The 21,350-nt window shown below is 42.8% G+C and overlaps 2 protein-coding genes across 4 annotated transcripts; one reads left to right on the top strand and one right to left on the bottom strand.

Moving 5' to 3' along the window:
- The first annotated feature begins 3 nt into the window (after nt 1-3).
- Nucleotides 4-15,173, top strand: LOC311425454 (cystatin-B-like). Of its 3 annotated transcripts, XM_084501321.1 has the most exons (5): nt 4-217; nt 421-495; nt 601-694; nt 2,202-2,336; nt 15,114-15,173. In XM_084501321.1, exons 1-4 carry the CDS (start codon nt 152-154, stop codon nt 2,306-2,308), a joined length of 342 nt encoding a protein of 113 aa, XP_084357447.1. In that variant the 5' UTR covers nt 4-151; the 3' UTR covers nt 2,309-2,336; nt 15,114-15,173. The 3 variants fall into 3 exon arrangements, with proteins under 3 accessions (XP_084357447.1, XP_084357446.1, XP_084357448.1); XM_084501320.1 differs by lacking the exon at nt 15,114-15,173 and having other exon boundaries at nt 2,202-2,684; XM_084501322.1 differs by lacking the exons at nt 421-495; nt 601-694; nt 2,202-2,336; nt 15,114-15,173 and adding exons at nt 2,651-2,752; nt 3,405-4,108 and having other exon boundaries at nt 47-217.
- On the bottom strand, nt 5,652-20,889 carry LOC311438355 (uncharacterized protein). Its single transcript, XM_084522657.1, has 8 exons — nt 20,718-20,889; nt 20,034-20,135; nt 17,552-17,684; nt 13,522-13,641; nt 9,639-9,860; nt 7,957-8,090; nt 7,279-7,380; nt 5,652-5,881 (listed from the first exon to the last, which is right to left on the bottom strand). Exons 1-8 carry the CDS (start codon nt 20,781-20,783, stop codon nt 5,747-5,749), a joined length of 1,014 nt encoding a protein of 337 aa, XP_084378783.1. The 5' UTR covers nt 20,784-20,889; the 3' UTR covers nt 5,652-5,746.
- Nucleotides 20,890-21,350: the final 461 nt, after the last annotated feature.

Raw genomic sequence — 21,350 nt, forward strand, 5'->3', positions numbered from 1 at the left:
GCAGCCAGAAATAAACACAAACCCAGCGCCCTGGGCCCGCCCCGGCGGCAGGCCCGGCCCCGGGGCGGGCCCCAGCGTGGAGGCTGCTGCTCGGCGGAGAGAGGAGAGGGAAAGGCCGGGAAAGGAGAGGGAAAGAGGGGAGGCCGCCGTCATGTTGTGTGGGGGCGCCTCGGCGACCAAGCCTGCCACCAGCGAGACCCAGAAGATCGCCGACGAGGTGAGGGGGACGGGCACGGCGAGACCCCGCGGGCCCGGGCGGCTCCCGCAGGGCCTGAGCCCGGCGTGGGCTTGCTGGGGGCTGCCCTGCGCCCCCACGGTGCTGGGGTCGCTGCCTGCAGGGATAGATATCGAGAAAAACATGCTCTGTGAAATCAGGATAGGCTTCTCAAATGATCTTCTTTGCTTGAATCTTTGTACTAGAGCCTGCCGGTGTGCTTAACGCGGGTGCGTTTCCTGTTCCTGCTTTTCCAGCTCTCGGCTCCGCGGCGTTATTTCGTAAGAGCAAGGATTCCCTCCCGGGTTTGCTCAGTCTTTGGCTTCTCGCTGGAAGCTGTGCCAAGGATTAGTCAGGGTGATTTTGAACCTTCGTCTTTCTCGTAGCTGTTTGGGGAGTACGCAAACAGGCTGTGCAGATCATCCAAGAGCTGCCAGGATGTGATAATTTCAGCCCTGTCACTGAATTGCAGATGTTCAGGTGGGAAGGGGCTACACCTCCTGCTCAGTGAAGGGTCAGCAGTCACAGGCTGCTTGGGGCTTTGTTCACTCAGGTCCTGAAAAACTCTATGATGGAAACTGCACAGCTTCTGTAGGTAACCCGTTGTGCTGTTGGACTGTCCTCATACAAAAAAAAAAATCTTTCTCTCCTCAAAGGGCAAGTGTTGCAGCCATCTTAGCTCATGGTGGCCCTTCACTGAGCTCACTGTGTTTATTGACATCTCTCTTTCTTGTTTTGGGGGCCAAAAACTGGACAGAGTATCCTAAATGTGCTTTGACGAGTGCTGATGCAGCCCAGTGTGCTGTTAGCCATCATTACTCCATACTGTGTCAGGACGTCCATTTGTCATATGCCATGGTGAGTCATTGCCATGATACCCCAACAAGCTACAGCTGCATGTGACTCTGAGCTGTTTGTAGCCACCAAGACTAGTGCCAAGCTTTGTGGAGGAAATAAAAAATGTGCTGATCTGGGGCAATTCTGAGACCTGTGAAACCAAACTTGCACAGCACCTAGGCTTAGTTAGGGAGCACAGGACAGGATAGAGGCAGTGGTACACTTACATCTGCCCTCCCCTGTGCTTCCTAAAATTTGGAACAGTAGCTCTACTAGGAATGAGAAAGGAAACCACTTGCTCCATCCTCTGACTCAGTGGGAAGAAGCAGGGAGGACTGAATTACTGTGCTTTCTGGGACTCACCCCTCCATGCATTTGCAAATGCAAAATTATTGGGTGCACTTTGATTTCTATATGCCAAAAAGCATGTGTACACAACCATCCAAACATCATTATCTTACTTTTGATGTACTGCTTATAGCCTGGAGGAAGTATAGAGCTGTGACCTCAGAGGGAAGATGTAGAGTATGGTCACAGCTCCAAGGGACGGGGTGGCTACCGATCCACTGTTGTATACAGAAAAGCACCAGAGTTTGGTCCAGCACCTGAGTGGTGGCAATGGCACTCATTTTCCCCCAAGTTGGGATGCAGGCAGGACAGCAAATGTATTAATTTACAAAGAAGAAGTGTAATATAACTGAAAAGAGAAAATCTATTAGCTGCTGTTACTCTTGCGCTGAGAATGGAGTAGGGTTACGTAATGATGCACTGCAGCTGGGGAAGGCCTTCTGGGTACCACCAAGCTTGCAGCAGGGATTTTAAGACTAATTTATATTGCTCTTGTAAACAAAGCCTAGAATCTGCTTTCCTACCCAAGAAGCCATGATGTTCTCGGCAGACAAGTGTGGGACAGAAAAGGTGCATGCAACTCATGAGAGCTCATGTCCCTATCAGGGGTACTGGGCAAGTTATTCTGACTTCTTCAGCACAGGTTTTACACTCTGGAAACTGGAAACAATGACTGAGAATGCTTGTTATTTTGGGGAGGGAAATATTTACAGTTTGAAACACTTAATAATTGCAGATATTAAATGCTGGAAAAACTGTCAAGTGTTGTAAAGCCTCAATCCGACGTGTGTTTCTTTCCAAGCTTGCTTTTTGGAGGCCTGTCCATTACGTGATTTGAAGAGGGAGCTAACGCTGAAGACAGCCTTCTTCTTTTTGTACAAATTGTATGTTTTAAATATTCTATTTTAAAAGACCTAAAGTCTTGTGCATGCACATGGTAAGCCACTTTATATTTGTTGTTAAATATACAGGGCAGAAAGGGAAGCTGAGATGTTAACAGTGGAAATAACATCAACATAAATCTTCTAGAATCACAACACGGTGCTTTGGTAGAGGCTGTCTCCAGCCTTGGTTTCTGTCTGTGGTGATGAACCACATCACTGTCTTGGTTGTGCTGCCTCTCTAGACTCCTGGCCTTGCTTTAACACACAAAAAAGACCTTCAGGGTAATCAGGCACACTGATAGCGTGAGCCTTCAGTCCTAAATACTTGAGTATTGCATCAGTCTTAATAACTTGATGTTTCCTTAAGGTGAAGCCTCAGCTAGAAGAAAAAGAAGGAAAAACCTTTGATGTCTTCACTGCAGTGGAGTTTAAGACTCAGGTGGTTGCTGGAACAAACTACTTTATCAAGGTAAAGGACATGGAGCAGTGGAATCCCCCCCCCTTTTTTTTGTCCTTTTTTGTATTTTATAAAACACGTTTTTCCTTTACTTTACCTACACAGGAACACTTGTGATTTGGCATTAATAAGCATATATCTGTGCATTTAAATTAAAAAAAAAAAAAAAAAATCACCCCCGCCTCCCAGCCTGTCTTACTTAGTGAAACTTGTTTTTTAAAAATTACACATCCATGACGCTGAGCACTGATATTGTATTAAGTGAAGTCCAAATGTGGAAGGATACAGTTAAGCATCAAACCTGCTTTGACTCTGCGTATAGTGATGTCACACAAAAAAAAATAAGCAACTGTGATCAAAGCATTTCAGTCTTTGTTCTTCCGGATAAGATTAGAGTATTTTTCATGTATTTAATCACTTCTCAGCAACTCTGAGACACATTCCCTGTCTCAGGCAAAGGGAGGATTAACAGACAGAAAGATCAGGTGGTGTTTCCACAAAGTCACATCTCCCAGTCTGCCTCAAGCAAGGCCACACCTTCTGAGGTGATGTTTTCCCTTACTGTGTCTCTGCTTCCCCAACCTCAAACACAGCAACCTAAATCATCCCTCCTGATGAAGGTGACTGTTACTCCATAGCATTCACTTGTTTCTGTGCCTTTCAGGTCCATGTTGGAAATGATGAGTTCGTGCACCTGCGGGTGTTCAAAAGCCTTCCTCATGAGAATAAGCCACTGAGTCTCCACGGATACCAGAGCAGCAAGTTGAAGCATGATGAACTGACTTATTTCTAGCAAACTTATGTGACTGTGTGACTTCCTAATGATTTCATATGTATATTTTCTATAGGCTGCAAAATGTTGATTCCTGTTCCAACAAAGAACAAGACAATATCTTTTTTTTTTTTTTTTTAACAAAGCTGGAAAGAAAATCCATTTCTCTTTTTGCCGTTTTCTTACTGTGCAATATCTAAATGAATCACATAGCTCTCCTTTCACCTTTTGTTAATGCAAACCCGAGGAGATGCACTGGCTACAGTGCACCCCAACCAGAATACTGTGCCTGAGTCATGTTTGTGGACTTCCCTAGTCTGGAAGTTGCAGGGGAGTGACAGTAACACTCATGGAAGGTAGACTTGAACAGAAAAGACTTTGAAAGCAAGAGGAACAGGAGTGCTGTAGTCTTCAGAACGTTCCCTTAATTTTTTCTCTTGCAGCACTAGGATGTAATATCCAGTAGAGGGTGTATGAGATTTTTAAAAAACTTGCTTATTTTCTGAGTCCTAAGGAGAAGTCGTAGCTAGGAATTCAAACTGTACAAGCATTTCTGCACTGACAACAATAAATACTTCTCTCAAATTTAGACTGTATATTTCACTGGAATTTCTCTGTCTTCTTTACTGCTTTTTCAATAATAGTTGCTATCTTTTTCATTTTTTTTTCCGTGAGCCTTTTTCACATTCCAAATGACTGAATCATAGAATCACTTCAGTTGAAAAAGACCTCTAAGATCATCTGGACCAACCCTTAACCTAACACTGCCAATTCCATTGTTAAACCGTGCCACTAAGTACCACATCTGTGTTTACATGAATATTTGTTTTAATTAGAAATAATTTGTTTTAATTGGGTGAGGCAACAAGAAAGGCTTTGGGGAAGAAGGATAGGGGTTGGAGGTCAGGTCTATGTGTGTGTGTGTGTTGAAAATTTTGATATTTTACTTTGGGAAAGGTGGTGCTGCATCCTGAACTGAGAAGAAACAGCCCACCTGTGTATGACACCAGGGCAGATTCTTGCTTCCACACTGAAGAAACTACACATGCACATTATTATGCCTCTTGTGGCAGGAATGCTGTGTGAGCATGTAACTAGCACGGTTTAGAGCATGATCTGCTTCCTAACTATTAAGGGGAGCTTCAGGGAGCTCAGACTACTTTTTTGCATCTATTCTTTTGCTCACATCAGCCCAAAGAGTCCTCCCACACTCCCAACGTAGAACATTGGTGGAATACATCAGGGCTGTTATGCACTGCTTGTTTTGCTAAAATAAGGTGCTTCTGGAGATAGTATTTTTTGTTGCTGGTAAACTCTCCATCCTAAATTATTTTATATGGTTCAAAAAAGCTAAGCAATATTGCCAAATGGTATTGTGAGAGAGGTCAGCTAGCATGGATAATGCTCGACTTAATGCATGCCTATTCAGTACAGCACCAAATATGAACACAAGCAAGGCATGGCATGAGACCCATTGAAACATTTAATGTCTCATATTTGAGCCCAAACTCATTGTCTTGGATAGCACTGGGTGTAATTCAAGAACACCTACCGAAGAAGCTGCTAACACAAAAATATGGTTGTCATGGTTTGGGGTTGCTTTCTTCCTTTGTTCCCTCAGAGCTTAACTGAAAATTGATCTCATTGCCAGTTCCTGATGCTACAAAAAACGAATGAGCTGCATGCATCTCCAGTAAACCATGCTCTGTAATCATGATGGTCACGCTTTGCTCCAGAGCCTGGGTGCTGGGACTGAGCTCTTCCTGCTGCAGCAGGAGGTCCCTCTTCCTGCTACTTTGAGCAGGTCGTGCCTTTCCTCACCCAACCCTAACCAGTCAAGCTGCCCTTACAGAGGGGCACACCGTTTGGCTCCTCAATTCCTCCCCTAGAAATTTCTCTCACACTTTCTGAAGAGCAGCCAGTAGCTTGTATTTAATGCACTAAGAACAAACCCAAGAAATAGGTAGCCTGTTACACCTAAGAACACTGACAGTACTAGGAAAGAAGAGATAAAAGAAGTGTACTCCGTCTTAGAGCTACAGCATCTTAGGTGGCAGAAACAGCTCTGACTAGTATTTCAGAGCCCTCTCAAGCTTTAGACAGGCGACAGACTCAGACACAACAAGCAGGAGATGAACACAGCTTTCAAAACTTATTTTATTCTCATGCATTTACTGACACAGGCAGAATCCCCGTGCAACTTGCAGAAGTCGAGAAACATTCCCCACCATCGCTCAGAAGGGGGTCACAGGGTCATCTCTGGTTTTGGGAATCTCATATCTGATAAGGATGGGACCTTTTTTCTCATCGGGAAGGGCTTGGAACACCATTAAGTGGGCGTAGCCAGTATAAGAGTCAGAAATTTGGACCTAGAAACCAGAACAGTAGGAGAATGAGGATCGTGTCTGAAACTAAAAGGTGCTCTTACATACTTGGAGGGATATCTTCTCTCAGAAGCTTAAGTTTAGGCATATCTTCACTTCTACTGCAGTGACTCTTACCGAAGTCTGGATGGTAACACGTGGCAGGAGCTACATGGAGAACTCAGTCTCTACGTATCACAGATTGTAATAAAACACATAAAGAACATCAGACAGATGTTAATGGAAAATCAGGACTTCTTGGGGGTAAAAGCACCAGAAGAAACAAAAGGAGAAAGTTTTTGATGGCATTCCATTTAGCTTTTTGAGATCCTTGTCCATCAGCTTCAAACTTCTCGGGACATTTAGAGCAGGAGACAAAAGCCTAAGTCCTAATGGCTCAGAGGAGGGACAAGATGCAGACACCATATCAGCTCCTAGACGATACAAAGAGATCTATCCAAAACCTTCACATGGTCTTAAGAACAACCCCAGAGATGCCATGACAACTTGAAAGCCAAGATCCCTTGTCTTTCTTACTGCAAACAGGCTCCTGTCTGGACAGACAACATGACATGTCTTTGTGCTTGCAGGGATGTGCATGAGCGACTGAAATAATTTTTAAAATAAACTTGCCTTCCCCTCCACAAAGCTCTCACAAAGATTTCCTACACAGTTGCACAGAATTTCCTGCATACAGAGCCAAATACAACAGGTGCTCAACTCTTAGTGTGTGAGGTCTATGGTATTAAAGGAAGATTTAATGCCTTATGCTCTTGATAGGTCTTTACATGTCTTCTGGTGACTGCAGTGTTGCACTATGTTCATCATTGTCTGCATTACATCTCAGCTGTAAATTTGTTGGTAAAATATTAGTGATGTGGAAAATATCCAAGTATAAAACAGCTCATTCCAGTTAACGCAAAATTGAAGAACTGTTTCCTATCACTTGCAAAATTGGGAAAGACATCATCAGTCACCAGTACTATAAATGCATTTATTAAGATTGAATTTGTTAAAATAAATCAAATTAATTATACTAAACTCTACTGGAGGACACAAGAGGGAATATGAAATCTGCTGCTTTGCCTTGAAAGGCAACAGAGAGGAGAGTTCCGGCTAGTTTAGATAATTTGAGCTGAGAAGGCTATCCACTCTCTTCAAGTGAGATGATCTTACAAAACTTATCATTCACATCTCAACAAGCACAGTGAAAGTTGTTTAAGTTTTTATACTTCTATTCTAGAGTAGTGACAGAGGTATTTTATAAGCAGCTAGAGATAGTGTTGATTCTTGTTGGTCCCATCAGGTTGTCTACATTTGCTTCCCTTTCTTGCTATAAACCACTATGCAATTCACCTATATAGTTTGACTACAAAGTAATCCCTCTTATAAAACATACAAACCTTAATGAAATAGTTTGTTCCAGCAACCACCTGATCCCTATATACTATGGCTTGAAAGATATCGCATGTTATCTTTGCCCTTCTTTCAAATTCTGCCTTCACCTGGAAAAAGAAAAAGAAAAAAAAAAAAAAACAAACTGTTGGCAGGTTCATATTTAGGCTGTTCCTTCCCTTCTACCACTCCAATTTGCATATTTCTAAACACGTACCTGTAAGAAAATAAACCCAGAACCATCAAAGTATTTCAATTTACAACCACATCTCCAGCATTCTTTCCTATTTCAAGTGTTGCCTCCAGCATTCTTTAACATCACGTTAGAGTTAGGCTTCCTAAATAATTTTTTTCCTAAAAGCTGCATATTGGTACTTATCAGGTACAATCTTCTCCTTTCATATATAGCAACCACAGTGCAAGAACAGTAGAGTTGGTCTTTTGATTGTATTCAAAGATTAAGTGAAGGTAGCCAGTACTATGCCTGCCTATGGACAAGGATGAAACACAGAAGTGATTTGGGTTTGTCTTACTTGCACAGTGCCCACGCAGAACGCTGAGAAAAATACTTCCTGGCAAGGGCATTTTCTTCACTTTCAACACTCAGTATCACCACCTGGTCTCCCAGCCTTCGCACAACATTCACCCTTCACACAGACTTCATCTTTAGATAGGTTGCAACTCACCTGGTCAACAATATGCTGGATTTCTGAAGTAGCAGGCTTCGTTTCAGATAAGCCCCCAGGCGCCATAGTGGCAGGTAACGTCTCGGAAATGATGGGTGGTTCTGAGGAGGGAAGTCCAGAGTAGTCTGAGAAGAGTCACCAGGCACCTTGTATATATATACCTCTATGTACCATGGAATCCTATGACTATTAACAAATAGAACCAATCACTACCCTAATCTTAATCAGAATATTGCCTGTCTGGCAACTTTAAAGGTTTCAGGAGAAGTGTTTAGTGCAGAGACGACTAATCAAGGGGTTTCCTGAGAATAAGCCTGTAATAAATAGGATTACATTGTGATGGAACATAGTACATCTTTGCATTCCTAAGAATGCTCTTTGCATACATTGTAACATGCCACGTCAGAGTAGAAAAATGTCTATGGCAAACAAAGCTGAAATCACAAGGTTCAGTTTAACCATTAATAAATGAGGGGAAACCTCATCGCAGCCTATAGCTTCCTCATGAGGGGGAGCAGAGGGGCAGGTGAATTCTATGAATTGCCCTTTCCTTGCTAAATTGGGATGTTGAGCACCCACCGCTGATACAGGAAATGGCCCCCTTTTGGGATGTAGCATCCATGGCTAATCTTGGAATTGGTATCTTATTACAAGGACAGAGTGCCAGCCTGCAGGTCTCTGTAGTATCTTTATAAACAGCTACTTTGTAAGGATGAGAAAAAGAAAAGTTACATTTAGCAGTGACAACTTGATACCATGTTTTAACCAATTTTAGCCAGTGTTTTAACCCCCTTAAACAGTTCCAAGTTCTTCTGATTAATGATTCCGCTCCTTTTGCCTGGTACCCTGACGTGGGCTTGTGTGGTCCGTGTCCTCTTTGGATCTGTTTGGAAACAAGGTCTTGCTGCTCCCACGAGTAAGCCGTACCGCAAAAAGAGACTTGGTGCTTTGACTCCTGTTTGTACAAGATCCCAGCCTGAACCATTTTACAGTGAACAAGTTCACACAGGGATTCATGGCAGATTTCAAAACCTGGATTCTTTTTTACCTTTAACCCCAGCTTGCACTGGAAAATAGGAAATACCCTTGGGCCAAAATTAAACTGGGGATAAATATTTCCAGTTTCTCAAAGGGAATTCCTGCTGTGCCTCCGGAGAAATACTAGTTTCTGTAAAGACAGGTATTTTCCAGTTAGAATTAAAGTTGCACCCAGGTATTTTGTATAATCCTGTTATCAAGCCGAGTTGATGAATCCCGTCAGTATTGTCTTCCAGCTGGGGGCATCGTCAGCTAGATGGTTCAGAATGCAGGCCCGGGGATCCCACATGTGAACTCTGTCTGTGTCATGATTTGGACCAGGGCCTTCCATATTCAGCCGTGGTTTTGACCTTTTGTTGTCTAGGGGCCAAGCACTGTCACCTAGATCAAAAAAGGCCTCTAGCTGCTCCAGATGCCCCTGAGCACTGCGGTGATGCTCCAATTGCTCTAGTGCTTGCTTCAATGGTTGGGGCATCTTTTCACCTACATTTTCCAGGGTTAGACAGACAAGTCTGAAGCCTGGCAATATATTCCGCAGTAGAAGACTCTCCCCAGGTGAGACGATTAATATTCCACCACAATAATCGTTTTCCTCTACCAAGTGATGTCATTTGAATTTCACTATACACTGTCAAATGAACTACCACAGGAACAGAATAACCTAGATTCCATTTTTTGTATCTTTAAAACTGGTTCTTCAAAAACTTCATCTAATTCCAAATCTTCAGCTTCTTCCTTAGAAACCAATGCTTCTTCTGGGGCAATGTCTTTGCTAGCAGGCGCTAAGTCCTGTGACCTCGCAGAAGCCTTTTGTAAGGGGATGGTGGTTTGGTAAAAATCTTGGATGAAATCTACAAAGTTGGTGGCTGTAATAACATTGAGCATTCAAACTTGCATTAGACCAATAAGGCTCGAGAACAGTTTTTGATTGCTGCAGTAATACTTTTACAGCAGGAAAGAAGTCATCAGGTAAATCACATACAGAAGACAAAGCCCTCTTTACAGTGGGATCCATGCACAAAGAGTCATTGAAAGCACAAAGCGAACAAGGTAGAGTTACAAGCAACATCAGCAAGAAATGCATTAGGGTTACCTTGGTTCCAAGCTCTGTAAGAAGAGGGGTGTAATCTTAATCAGAACGAGATGAGGAGAGAAATGGTGAAAACAGGAGCAAAAAGCCATATAAAGCACTAATAATATTAATAGAAAATGTAAGGAGCACCTTAAAATCTTATGTGTATAATGGTTCCATGAAAGCAAGAAAGATAAATGACAGTCTCCAGCCATCCATACCCTAAGACAGTTGGTTAGGGCTCAAACTACAAGCCTCTTGCCTCTTCACCCACATGCAGGTGACCAGTCCATACATTCAGGAAATGCAGCAAAGCCTCACTCAGCATTTCCAAGCACTCAGACAATCTAGACAGATTTTATATGCAGGAACATTTATGTTTTTCTTGAAACTCCAGGGTCAATTTCCTGCTTATTGACTTCCTCACAGATAACGAGTGATGCAACAGACTGAAAACGTGCTTCATATCTAACTTCAAGACTGTTCTTGGTACATAGAACTTGAGATTGAAGAACTAGAGCTGACTGGGGTCTAAATTCAATGGTATACAGATCAAGATAAGAGCATGTTACAAACCAGGATGTTGCAGAATGCCCCAAGCTTGAGCAGCAGTGTTATGTAACTGGATGAAAGCCGGATGAAGGAAAACTGCTGTCCTAATACCACTTCCTGAACAAAGTGAAAAGCATTCACAGTTCTTGGGAATAAAGGGAGTGGCGGGTGTTGGAAATTTTCCATTTTCTCTCAGTTCACCACACCAGATGAGGAGATCCTCACAGCCCCGTTCATGGAGGGAATGACAATTCAAGCCAATGAGTTCAACCTCTTTCATCTGTACAAGACATTGCTGATTCACTCAAGCACTGATCATCTTCTGCCACATTCCTACCACATGTCTCATTCACACAGCAAGACAGATGAGCTAGCTAACTGGGAGAGCCAGCTCACCACGCTGAGGCCACAAGTCACAGAGTACATCCAATAACAGCACAGTACCTGGGCTAAACAAAGCCAGTTTAGAAATTTCTCCACTCACCAGGATGCAGATCACACTAATGCCCTTGGAAGGTATTCTGATTCGGTTCCCAAAGCAACACAACCCCTCTGGAGAACGCTTGCTTCTGATTACTAAGAAATGCACTGAGTACAAAGACCAGAAGAGTTAGGTTATAATCTCAGGAAGACTGTAGATGTGAAACTAAAGATATTAATATTGTGTGGAAGTCATTCATTGGACTCCATATTTCTGGGTTTGTTGGGTTTTGTCTTCAAAGCACAAGAACCTTTTTCTTCCCCCAGAACGCAGAGTTGTGCAGATGGGAAGGGAAGCCAACCTTAACTGTTCAGCTGACACTGAAGTTTACACATGAATATTAGCCCATTGTCTTTCAACAGATGTATTAACGGCTGTCTCAAAATGCAGTGATACATCTAACACCAGGATGCAGTGCTCTCTTGCACACACAGCTCATGAAGTCGCTTTGAAATGCTGACAACTCACAGACTTGTTCATCAGTGGCAACGGGCTATCTAAGGCAGTCTAAACCTCTCTCCATTAAGCCCTGGATGGAATTAAACAGCATTTGGAACGTTGCTTTGAAAAGAACAGCCATCCTCATTACAGCTCTGTCGCGTTAACACGTGTAGACAATTACCCATTATGGGCCCGGACAGATTCAGGGTACCAAACTATCACAGTCACAGATTTAGTACTGAACTATCACGGTCATGGATTCACCAACAATGTAACACATCCTTAACAGTCACATTCAGTGAGAACTGTCACAGCTAGGAACAATGCAATTCAGTGCAATTTATCACAGCAAGAGGTACACAGGTTCTTTGGATTGCCAGCGATGATTTACTGTCTGCAAAAGCAAGCTAACATGCATGAAATACACAGCCTGGCAATTCATGCATTAAAAAGGTACAAAGACCCTACAGAGATTTCTATGTTTCTGCAGAGACACCCACTATAACCAAGTGTTCAAATCTCACCCAAAGGTGTCCCAATTGTGGGAGGGGGGAAAAGACGCTCAGCCCGTCAACTGGTCCCAGAAGTCAGGATGCTATCTTCCCTAACATCCCCTCTCTCTTCATCCAATTTATATTACTTTCTGTCTTCTAGGTGGAGATTGAGTGACTCTAGTCATACACACCTTTCTTATGATTGGTGCTAAATTTTCTCGCTTTTGTTTAAAGTTATAGGCTCCGAGAAATTCAGAGCACATGCTCAGTGAGGGGTGGTCGCACCTTGGAGGTGGGTAGCTTTGGGGATGGAGGTGTGTTTTGGTGTTATAATGATATTATAATGAGCAAAGTTCACCAAAAGGACAGCATTTTGTCAAAAACATGGCAGGCCATTGGCCCAGGGTAGCAAATATGCAGCTTATCAGTTCCCTTGTACCTTTGAGTTCCCATCTTAACACGGAGCCTGGCCGCGATGTCTCCACTCCACTCTACTCCACCCTCCATACAGTTCCTCTTAGAGGCAGCACACCAGCTTCCCCTAGTGCAACAACATCTAAGGTTAGAGGCCTAAGGAACACTTTGGTAATGCAGCTACACTCCACCCTGAAAGCTTCTTCAATGCTGGACATTGTCTTTGAAATGTGAATATTAGTTTAATCTTCCTAGTCACTTTAGGCAATTACTCCACAATCTCTTGCAGAACATTGACGACCTTGACTGTGTCTCTACTCTGGTCCGATGTAAACAATTTTAAGTAGTAAACAGAAATTGTAGTCAATAAAAATATCGGTACAGTAACAACAACAATAAAAAAAAGGAATGCAAACCCTAGGATTAGGTATTTATGAGTAATTTGTAAACAAGAAATGAAACCATCTCCCTAGAAGTGACTGGGACATCTAAAGAAGTGGGTCGGTCTGATGGTTGCATAGTGAGTCATAAGACATGACTACCTGCACGAGATCAAGACTCAGCAAGGATATCAGCTAAGCTTCTCGTTAAAGTGCTTTTACTTGCAGAAACAAAGTTTCAACCAGAAAAGGGATGAAATCCAGGTATTTGTTGGCTCCAGTATTTGATACACGTGACATCAAGAGGCCCAGTAATGTTGTGACTACCTTGATGGCAAAGTTGAAAGAGCATTCAGTCACAGACTAAGCAAGATCCCAGAATGGAAAGGGGTCACTAGACACAGAGACCATTTTATCTGCACTCGTTTAGCATGGCCCACAGCTACACCAGTGCCACTTACATCCCATCACAAAACATCCCACCGCACAGACAGCACGTGTGCACCTGCAGCCCAGAAAGCCAACCATGTCCTAGGCCACAAAGATGATCAAGGGGCTGGAGCACCTCTCCTATGAAGACAGACAGAAGGAATTGGGATTGTTCAGCCTGGAGAAGAGAAGGCTCCGGGGAGATCTTAAAGAGTTCTCAGTGTGCTCTGACAAGTGCCAAGTAAAGGGCAATAATCACTTTACTCTCTCTTCTGCCTCGACTCCTGCTGATGCAGCCCACTGTGCTGTTAGCCGTCATTACTACCAGGGCACGCTGCTGGTTCATGCTTAGTGTACTGCCCACGGGGACCCTCAGATCTGGACCTTAATCACGAATTAGCAGAGTGGGTTGAAATCAGGTCTTTCAGGGATTACTTCTCTCTCAGCTCTCCATACTGTGTCAGGATGTCCATTTGTCATACGCCGTGGTGAGTCATTGCCATGATACCCCAACAAGCTACAGCTGCATGTGACTCTGAGCTGTTGGTAGCAACCGAGCCTAGTGCTGAGCTTTGTGGAGGAAATAGAAAATGTGCTGAGCTGGGGCAATTCTGAGGCCTGTGAAACCAAACCTGCACAGCACCTAGGGTGAGTTAGGGAGCACAGGACAGGATAGGGACAGTGGGATACTTACATCTGCCCTCCACCATGCTTCCTAACATTTGGAATCTACTCTTGTGTACAGAAAAGCACCAGAGTTTGGTGCAGCACCTGAGTGGTGGCAGTCGTGCTCACTTTCCCCAAGTTGGGATGCAGGCAGGATAGCAAATGTATTCATGTACAAAGAAGAAGTGTAATATACCTGAAAAGAGAAAATCTATTCACTGCTGTTACTGTTGTGCTAGGAGTGGAGTGAGGGCTTTGTAATGATGCAGTGCAATGAAGAAGGCCTTCTGGGTAGCACCAAGCTTGCAGCAGGGATTCCATGACTATGTCATATTGCCCTTTTGAACAAAGAATATAATCTGCTTTCCTACCCAAGAATCTTACTGTATAGCCATAAGATTCTCGGCAGACAAGTGTGGGACAGAAAAGGTGCAAGCAACATATGAGAGCTCAATTCCCTATCAGATGTACTGGGCAAGTTATTCTGACTTCCTGAGCACAGGCTTTACACTGTAGAAACTGGGAATGATGACTCAGAAAACTTGTTTATTTTATTTTATTTTATTTTATTTTATTTTATTTTATTTTATTTTATTTTATTTTATTTTATTTTATTTATCGGGGGGTGGGGGGGGGGGGGGAATTTACAGTTTGAAACGCTTCATATTGCAGTTATTAAATGATGGTAGAACTGGCCAGTGTTGTAAAGCCTCAATCTGAGGTGTGTTGCTTTCCAAGCTTGCTTTTTGGAGGCCTGTCTGTTACGTGATTTGAAGAGGGAGCTAACGCTGAAGACAGCCCTCTTCTTTTCGAACAGATCACATATGTTTTAAATCTTCTCTTTTTAAAAGACCTAAAGTCTTGTGGATGTACATAGGAAACCGCTTTACATTTGTTGTTAAATATACAGGGCAGAAGGGAAGCTGAGACGTTAACAGTGGAAATAACATCAACATAAATCTTCTAGAATAACAACACAGTGCTTTGGTAGAGGCTGTCTCCAGACTTGGTCTCTGTCTGTGATGATGGAACCACATCACTGTCTTGGTTGTGCTGCCTCTCTAGACTCCTGGCCTTGCTTCAACACACAAAAAAGACCTTCAGGGTAATCAGGCACACTGATAGCGTGAGCCTTCAGTCCTAAATACATGAGTATTGCATCAGTCTTAATCACTTGATGTTTCCTTAAGGTGAAGCCTCAGCTAGAAGAAAAAGAAGGGAAAACCTTTGATGTCTTCACTGCAGTGGAGTTTAAGACAGGTGGTTGCTGGAACAAACTATTTTATCAAGGTAAAGGACACAGGGCAGTGGAATTCCTCCTAGGCTGCAAAAGGTTGATTCCTGTTCCATCAAAGAACAAGAAAATACTTTTTTTTTTTTTTTTTTTTTTTTTTTTAACAAAGCTGGAAAAAACAATCTAGTTCTCTCATGCCATTCTCTTACTGCACAGTATCTGAAGGAATCACATAGCTCTCCTTTCATCTTTTCCTAATGCAAACCCAAGAACCTGCACTGGCTACAGTGCACCTCAACCAGAATACTGTGCCTGAGGCGTGTTTGTGGACTTCCCAGGTCTGGAAGTTGCAGGGGAGAGACACTAGCACGTGTGGATTTGCAGCAAGCAGCAAGAGAAAAACATGCATCTTTTTATGTACTGTTTTGCAACGGTGAATACATCTGTAGATTTAAGGTATACTTAAATTCAAGTGTATTTTATTGGCAAATACCGGAAGGTGGACTTGAACAGAAAGATTCAGAGAGCAAGGGAAAAGAGGAGTACTGTAGCCTTTGGAAAGAAACATTCCCTTGGTAATCATGTTTTTTCTCTTGCAGCAGTAGGATATAATGTCCAGTAGAGGGTGTATGAGTTTGTTTGTTGTTTGTTTTTTTTAATTTGATGTTTTTCTGGATCCTAAGGAGAAGTCCTAGAAAGGAATTCGAACTTTACAAGCATTTCTGCACTAATAAGAGTAAGTACTTCTCTCAAATTTAGATGGTATATTTCACTGGCATGTCTATGTTTTCTTTGCCACTTTTTCAATAATAGTTACTATCTTGTTCATTTTTTTTCCGTGAGCCTTTTTCACATTCCAGATGACTAAATCATAGAATCACTTCAGTTGAAAAAGACCTCTAAGTTCATCTAGTCCAACCCTTAACCTAACACTGCCAATTCCATTGTTAAACCGTGCCACTAAGCACCACATCTCTGTTTACATTAATATTTGTTTTAATTAGAAATAATTTGTTTTAATTGGGTGAGGCAACAACAAAGGCTTTGGGGAGGGAGGATGGGGGTTGGAGGTCAGGTGTGTCTGTGTGTGTTGGAAATTTTGATATTTTACTTTGGGAAAGGTGGTGCTGCATCCTGAACTGAGAAGAAACAGCCCACCTGTGTATGACACCAGGGCAGATTCTTGCTTCCACACTGAAGAAACTACACATGCACATTATTATGCCTCTTGTGGCAGGAATGCTCTGTGAGCATGTAACCAGAATGGTTTAGAGCATGATCTGCTTCCTAACTATTAAGGGGAGCTTCAGGGAGCTCAGACTACTTTTTTGCATCTATTCTTTTGCTCACATCAGCCCAAAGAGTCCTCCCACACTCCCAATGTAGAACATTGGTGGAATACGTCAGGGCTGTTATGCACTGCTTGTTTTCCTAAAATAAGGTGCTTCTGGAGATGGTATTTTTTGTTGCTGGTAAACTCTCCATCCTGAATTATTTTATATGGTTCAAAAAAGCTAAACATATTGCCAAATGGTATTGTGAGAGAGGTCAGCTAGCACTGATAATGCTCGACTTAATGCATGCCTATTCAGTACAGCACCAAATATGAACACAAGCAAGGCATGGCATGAGACCCATTGAAACATTTAATGTCTCACATCTGAGCCCAAACTCATTGGCTTGGATTGCACTGGGTGTAATTCAAGAACACCTACCGAAGAAGCTGCTAACATAAAAATATGGTTGTCATGGTTTGGGGTTGCTTTCTTCCTTTGTTCCCTCAGAGCTTAACTGAAAATTGATCTCATTGCCAGTACCTGAGGCTACAAAAAAATGAATGAGCTGCATGCATCTCCAGTAAACCATGCTCTGTAATCATGATGGTCACGCTTTGCTCCAGGGCCTGGGTGCTGGGACTGAGCTCTTCCTGCTGCAGCAGGAGGTCCCTCTTCCTGCTACTTTGAGCAGGTCGTGCCTTTCCTCACCCAACCCTAACCAGTCAAGCTGCCCTTACAGAGGGGCACACCGTTTGGCTCCTCAATTCCTCCCCTAGAAATTTCTCTCACACTTTCTGAAGAGCAGCCTTGTGTTTAATGCACTAAGAGCAAACCCAAGAAATAGGTAGCCTGTTACACCTAAGAACGCTGACAGTACTAGGAAAGAAGAGATAAAAGGAGTGTACTCTGTCTTAGAGCTACAGCATCTTAGGTGGCAGAAACAGCTCTGACTAGTATTTCAGAGCCCTCTCAAGCTTTAGACAGGCGACAGACTCAGACACAACAAGCAGGAGATGAACACAGCTTTCAAAACTTATTTTATTCTCATGCATTTACTGACACAGGCAGAATCCCCGTGCAACTTGCAGAAGTCGAGAAACATTCCCCACCATCGCTCAGAAGGGGGTCACAGGGTCATCTCTGGTTTTGTCGGTTTGATAACTCTCAAGTCTGGGACCTTGGTTCTCTTGAGGAAGGGCTTGGAACACCCTTAAGTGGGCGTAGCCAGTATAAGAGTCAGAAATCTGGACCTAGAAACCAGAACAGTGGGAGAATGAGGATCATGTCTGAAACTAAAAGGTGCTCTTACATACTTGGAAGAAGATCTTCTCTCAGAAGCTTAAGTTTAGGCATATCTTCACTTCTACTTCAGTGACTCTTAGCCCAACTCTGGATGGTAACAGGTGACAGGAAACACATGGAGAGCTCTGTCTCTACGTATCACAGATTGTAATAAAACACATAAAGAACATCAGACAGATGTTAATGGAAAATCAGGACTTCTTAGGGGTAGAAGCACCAGAAGAAACAAAAGGAGAAAGTTTTTGATGGCATTCCATTTAGCTTTTTGAGATCCTTGTCCATCAGCTTCAAACTTCTCGGGACATTTAGAGCAGGAGACAAAAGCCTAAGTCCTAATGGCTCAGAGGAGGGACAAGATGCAGACACCATATCAGCTCCTAGACGATACAAAGAGATCTATCCAAAACCTTCACATGGTCTTAAGAACAACCCCAGAGATGCCATGACAACTTGAAAGCCAAGATCCCTTGTCTTTCTTACTGCAAACAGGCTCCTGTCTGGACAGACAACATGACATGTCTTTGTGCTTGCACGGATGAGCATGAGCGACTGAAATAATTTTTAAAATAAACTTGCCTTCCGCTCCACAAAGCCCTCACAAAGATTTCCTACACAGTTGCACAGAATTTCCTGCATACAGAGCCAAATACAACAGGCGCTCAACTCTTAGTGTGTGAGGTCTACGGTATAAAAGGAAGGTTTAATGCCTTAGGCTCTTAAGAGGTCTTTACATGCCTTCTGGTGACTGTAGTGTTGCACTATGTTTGTCGTTGTCTGCATTACATCTCAGCTGTAAATTTGTTGGTAAAATATTAGTGATGTGGAAAATATCCAAGTATAAAAGAGCTCACTCCAGTTAACGCTAAATTGAAGAAGTGTTTCCGGTCACTTGCAAAACTGGGCAAGACAGCACCAGTCACCAGTGCTATAAATGCGTTTTTTAAGTTTGATTACATATCAGTCTTAACTTCTGAGTAGCTTGGTCAGGCTCCTCAGTACTAGGTAGGCTACTCAGTACTTGGTAGGCTTACCATGGACAGCACGCAAGTACTTTACACATGTGGTTGCCTAGGTCAGCAATAAGCACTAAGGGAAGAAATCTAACTGGGCGTGACTTCTGGCTCTACCGCAGCCTTCCTATGAGTCGTTACTCTTCATTGCTCACCAACTCGACCACAAAATGAAGGCACATTTCACAGGAGCAGGGGAAGGATAAACATCATTTGTTTAAGTAAGACTCTAACTGGCCATACAAGTAGGTGGCCTGTCAGTATTATTCCCTTGTACCCACAGAATGTAGAAATAACTGGTAACAGTTATGTTAAGGAAGGGCTCAGGAAAGGAGGTTTGGCACTATCTGTCCTTCCTGGGATCAACTAAATACGGGCATCTGAGAGCAAATGCTCTTTACGTCTCTGTAGAATCACTGTTCCCCAAACCCTATCTGACAGTTCTCTTCCATAAAAAACAAACTCTGACTCTTGTCAAGAGAGCGCATCCTACCCAGGCTTATATCCACTCATACGTGAGGTTATATTAGAGCAGTCACATGTAGGGTTTGTGCTATGTACAGAAAGCCAGCCTGCCTCTAAGCAATTGTTTTCAAGCCTTCAGTTCTGCTTGCAAGATATGACTTGCAATTTCTTATACGTTACTTCTCAGAAAACTGCTGGAATCCATGCATAAGGCTTTCCAATAGACGATGAATTGCACTACATTCGTCTGCAAAGAGGTTGGTTTGTTTCTTTGTTTGTTTTAACTAAAGAAAGAACAGGCAGGCTGTACCTCTGCAGCAGATGACACAGAACCAAAGGATCAGCACACGTGCTTGCATACAAAACCGATCAGGAGAATCTGGGATGCTCGCATTAAATTAAAAAATGGACTAACTCTCCATCAAATGCTCAGGCTGGCTTCAAAGTAATCATCATAAACACTACTGGAGGACACAAGAGGGAATATGAAATCTGCTGCTTTGCCTTCAAAGGCAACAGGAGAGCACAGTTCCGGCTAGTTTAGATAATTTGAGCTGAGAAGGCTATCCACTCTCTTCAAGTGAGATGATCTTACAAAACTTATCATTCACATCTCAACAAGCACAGTGAAAGTTGTTTACGTTTTTATACTTCTATTCTAGAGTAGTGACAGAGGAATTTTATAAGCAGCTAGAGATAGTGTTGATTCTTGTTGGTCCCATCAGCTTGTCTACATTTGCTTCCCTTTCTTGCTATAAGCCACTATGCAAGTCACCTATACTGTTTGACTACAAAATAATCCCTCTTATAACACATACAAACCTTAATGAAGTAGTTTGTTCCAGCAACCAACTGATCCCTATATACTATGGCTTGAAAGATATTGCATGTTATCTTTGCCCTTCTTTCAAACTCTGGCTTCACCTGTAAAAAGAAAAAGAAAAAGAAAAAGAAAAAAAAAAAAACTGTTGGCAGGTTCATATTTAGGCTGTTCCTTCCCTTCTACCACTCCAATTTACATATTTCTAAACACGTACCTGCAAGAAAATAAACCCAGAACCATCAAAGTATTTCAATTTACAACCACATCTCCAGCATTCTTTCCTATTTCAAGTGTTGCCTTCAGCATTCTTTAACATCACGTTAGAATTAGGCTTCATAAATAATTTTTTTCCTAAAAGCTGCATATTGGTACTTATCAGGTACAATCTTCTCCTTTCATATATAGCAACCACAGTGCAAGAACAGTAGAGTTGGTCTTTTGATTGTATTCAAAGATTAAGTGAAGGTAGCCAGTACTATGCCTGCCTATGGACAAGGATGAAACACAGAAGTGATTTGGGTTTGTCTTACTTGCACAGTGCCCACGCAGAACGCTGAGAAAAATACTTCCTGGCAAGGGCATTTTCTTCACTTTCAACACTCAGTATCACCACCTGGTCTCCCAGCCTTCGCACAACATTCACCCTTCACACAGACTTCATCTTTAGATAGGTTGCAACTCACCTGGTCAACAATATGCTGGACTTCTGGAGTAGCAGGCTTAGTTTCAGATAAGCCCCCAAGCACCATAGTGGCAGGTAACGTCTCGGAAACGATGGGTGGTTCTGAGGAGGGAAGTCCAGAGTAGTCTGAGAAGAGTCACCAGGCACCTTGTATATATATACCTCTATGTACCATGGAATCCTATGACTATTAACAAATAGAACCAATCACTACTCTCACCTTAATCAGAATATTGCCTGGCTGGCAACTTTAAAGGTTTCAGGAAAAGTGTTTAGTGCAGAGACGACTAATCAAGGGGTTTCCTGAGAATAAGCCTGTAATAAATAGGATTACATTGTGATGGAACATAGTACATCTTTGCATTCCTAAGAATGCTCTTTGCATACATTGTAACATGCCACGTCAGAGTAGAAAAATGTCTATGGCAAACAAAGCTGGAATCACAAGGTTCAGTTTAACCATTAACAAATGAGGGGAAACCTCATCGTAGCCTATAGCTTCCTCATGAGGGGGAGCAGAGGGGCAGGTGCTGATCTGTTCTCTTTAGTGACCAGCAATAGGATCCGAGGGAATGGTGTCCAGCTGCACCAGGGGAGGTTTAGGCTCGACATCAGGAAGAGGTTCTTCACGGAC

This window comes from Aythya ferina (genome assembly GCF_964211825.1).
Source record: "Aythya ferina genome assembly, chromosome: 1".
Lineage (NCBI taxonomy): Eukaryota > Metazoa > Chordata > Aves > Anseriformes > Anatidae > Aythya > Aythya ferina.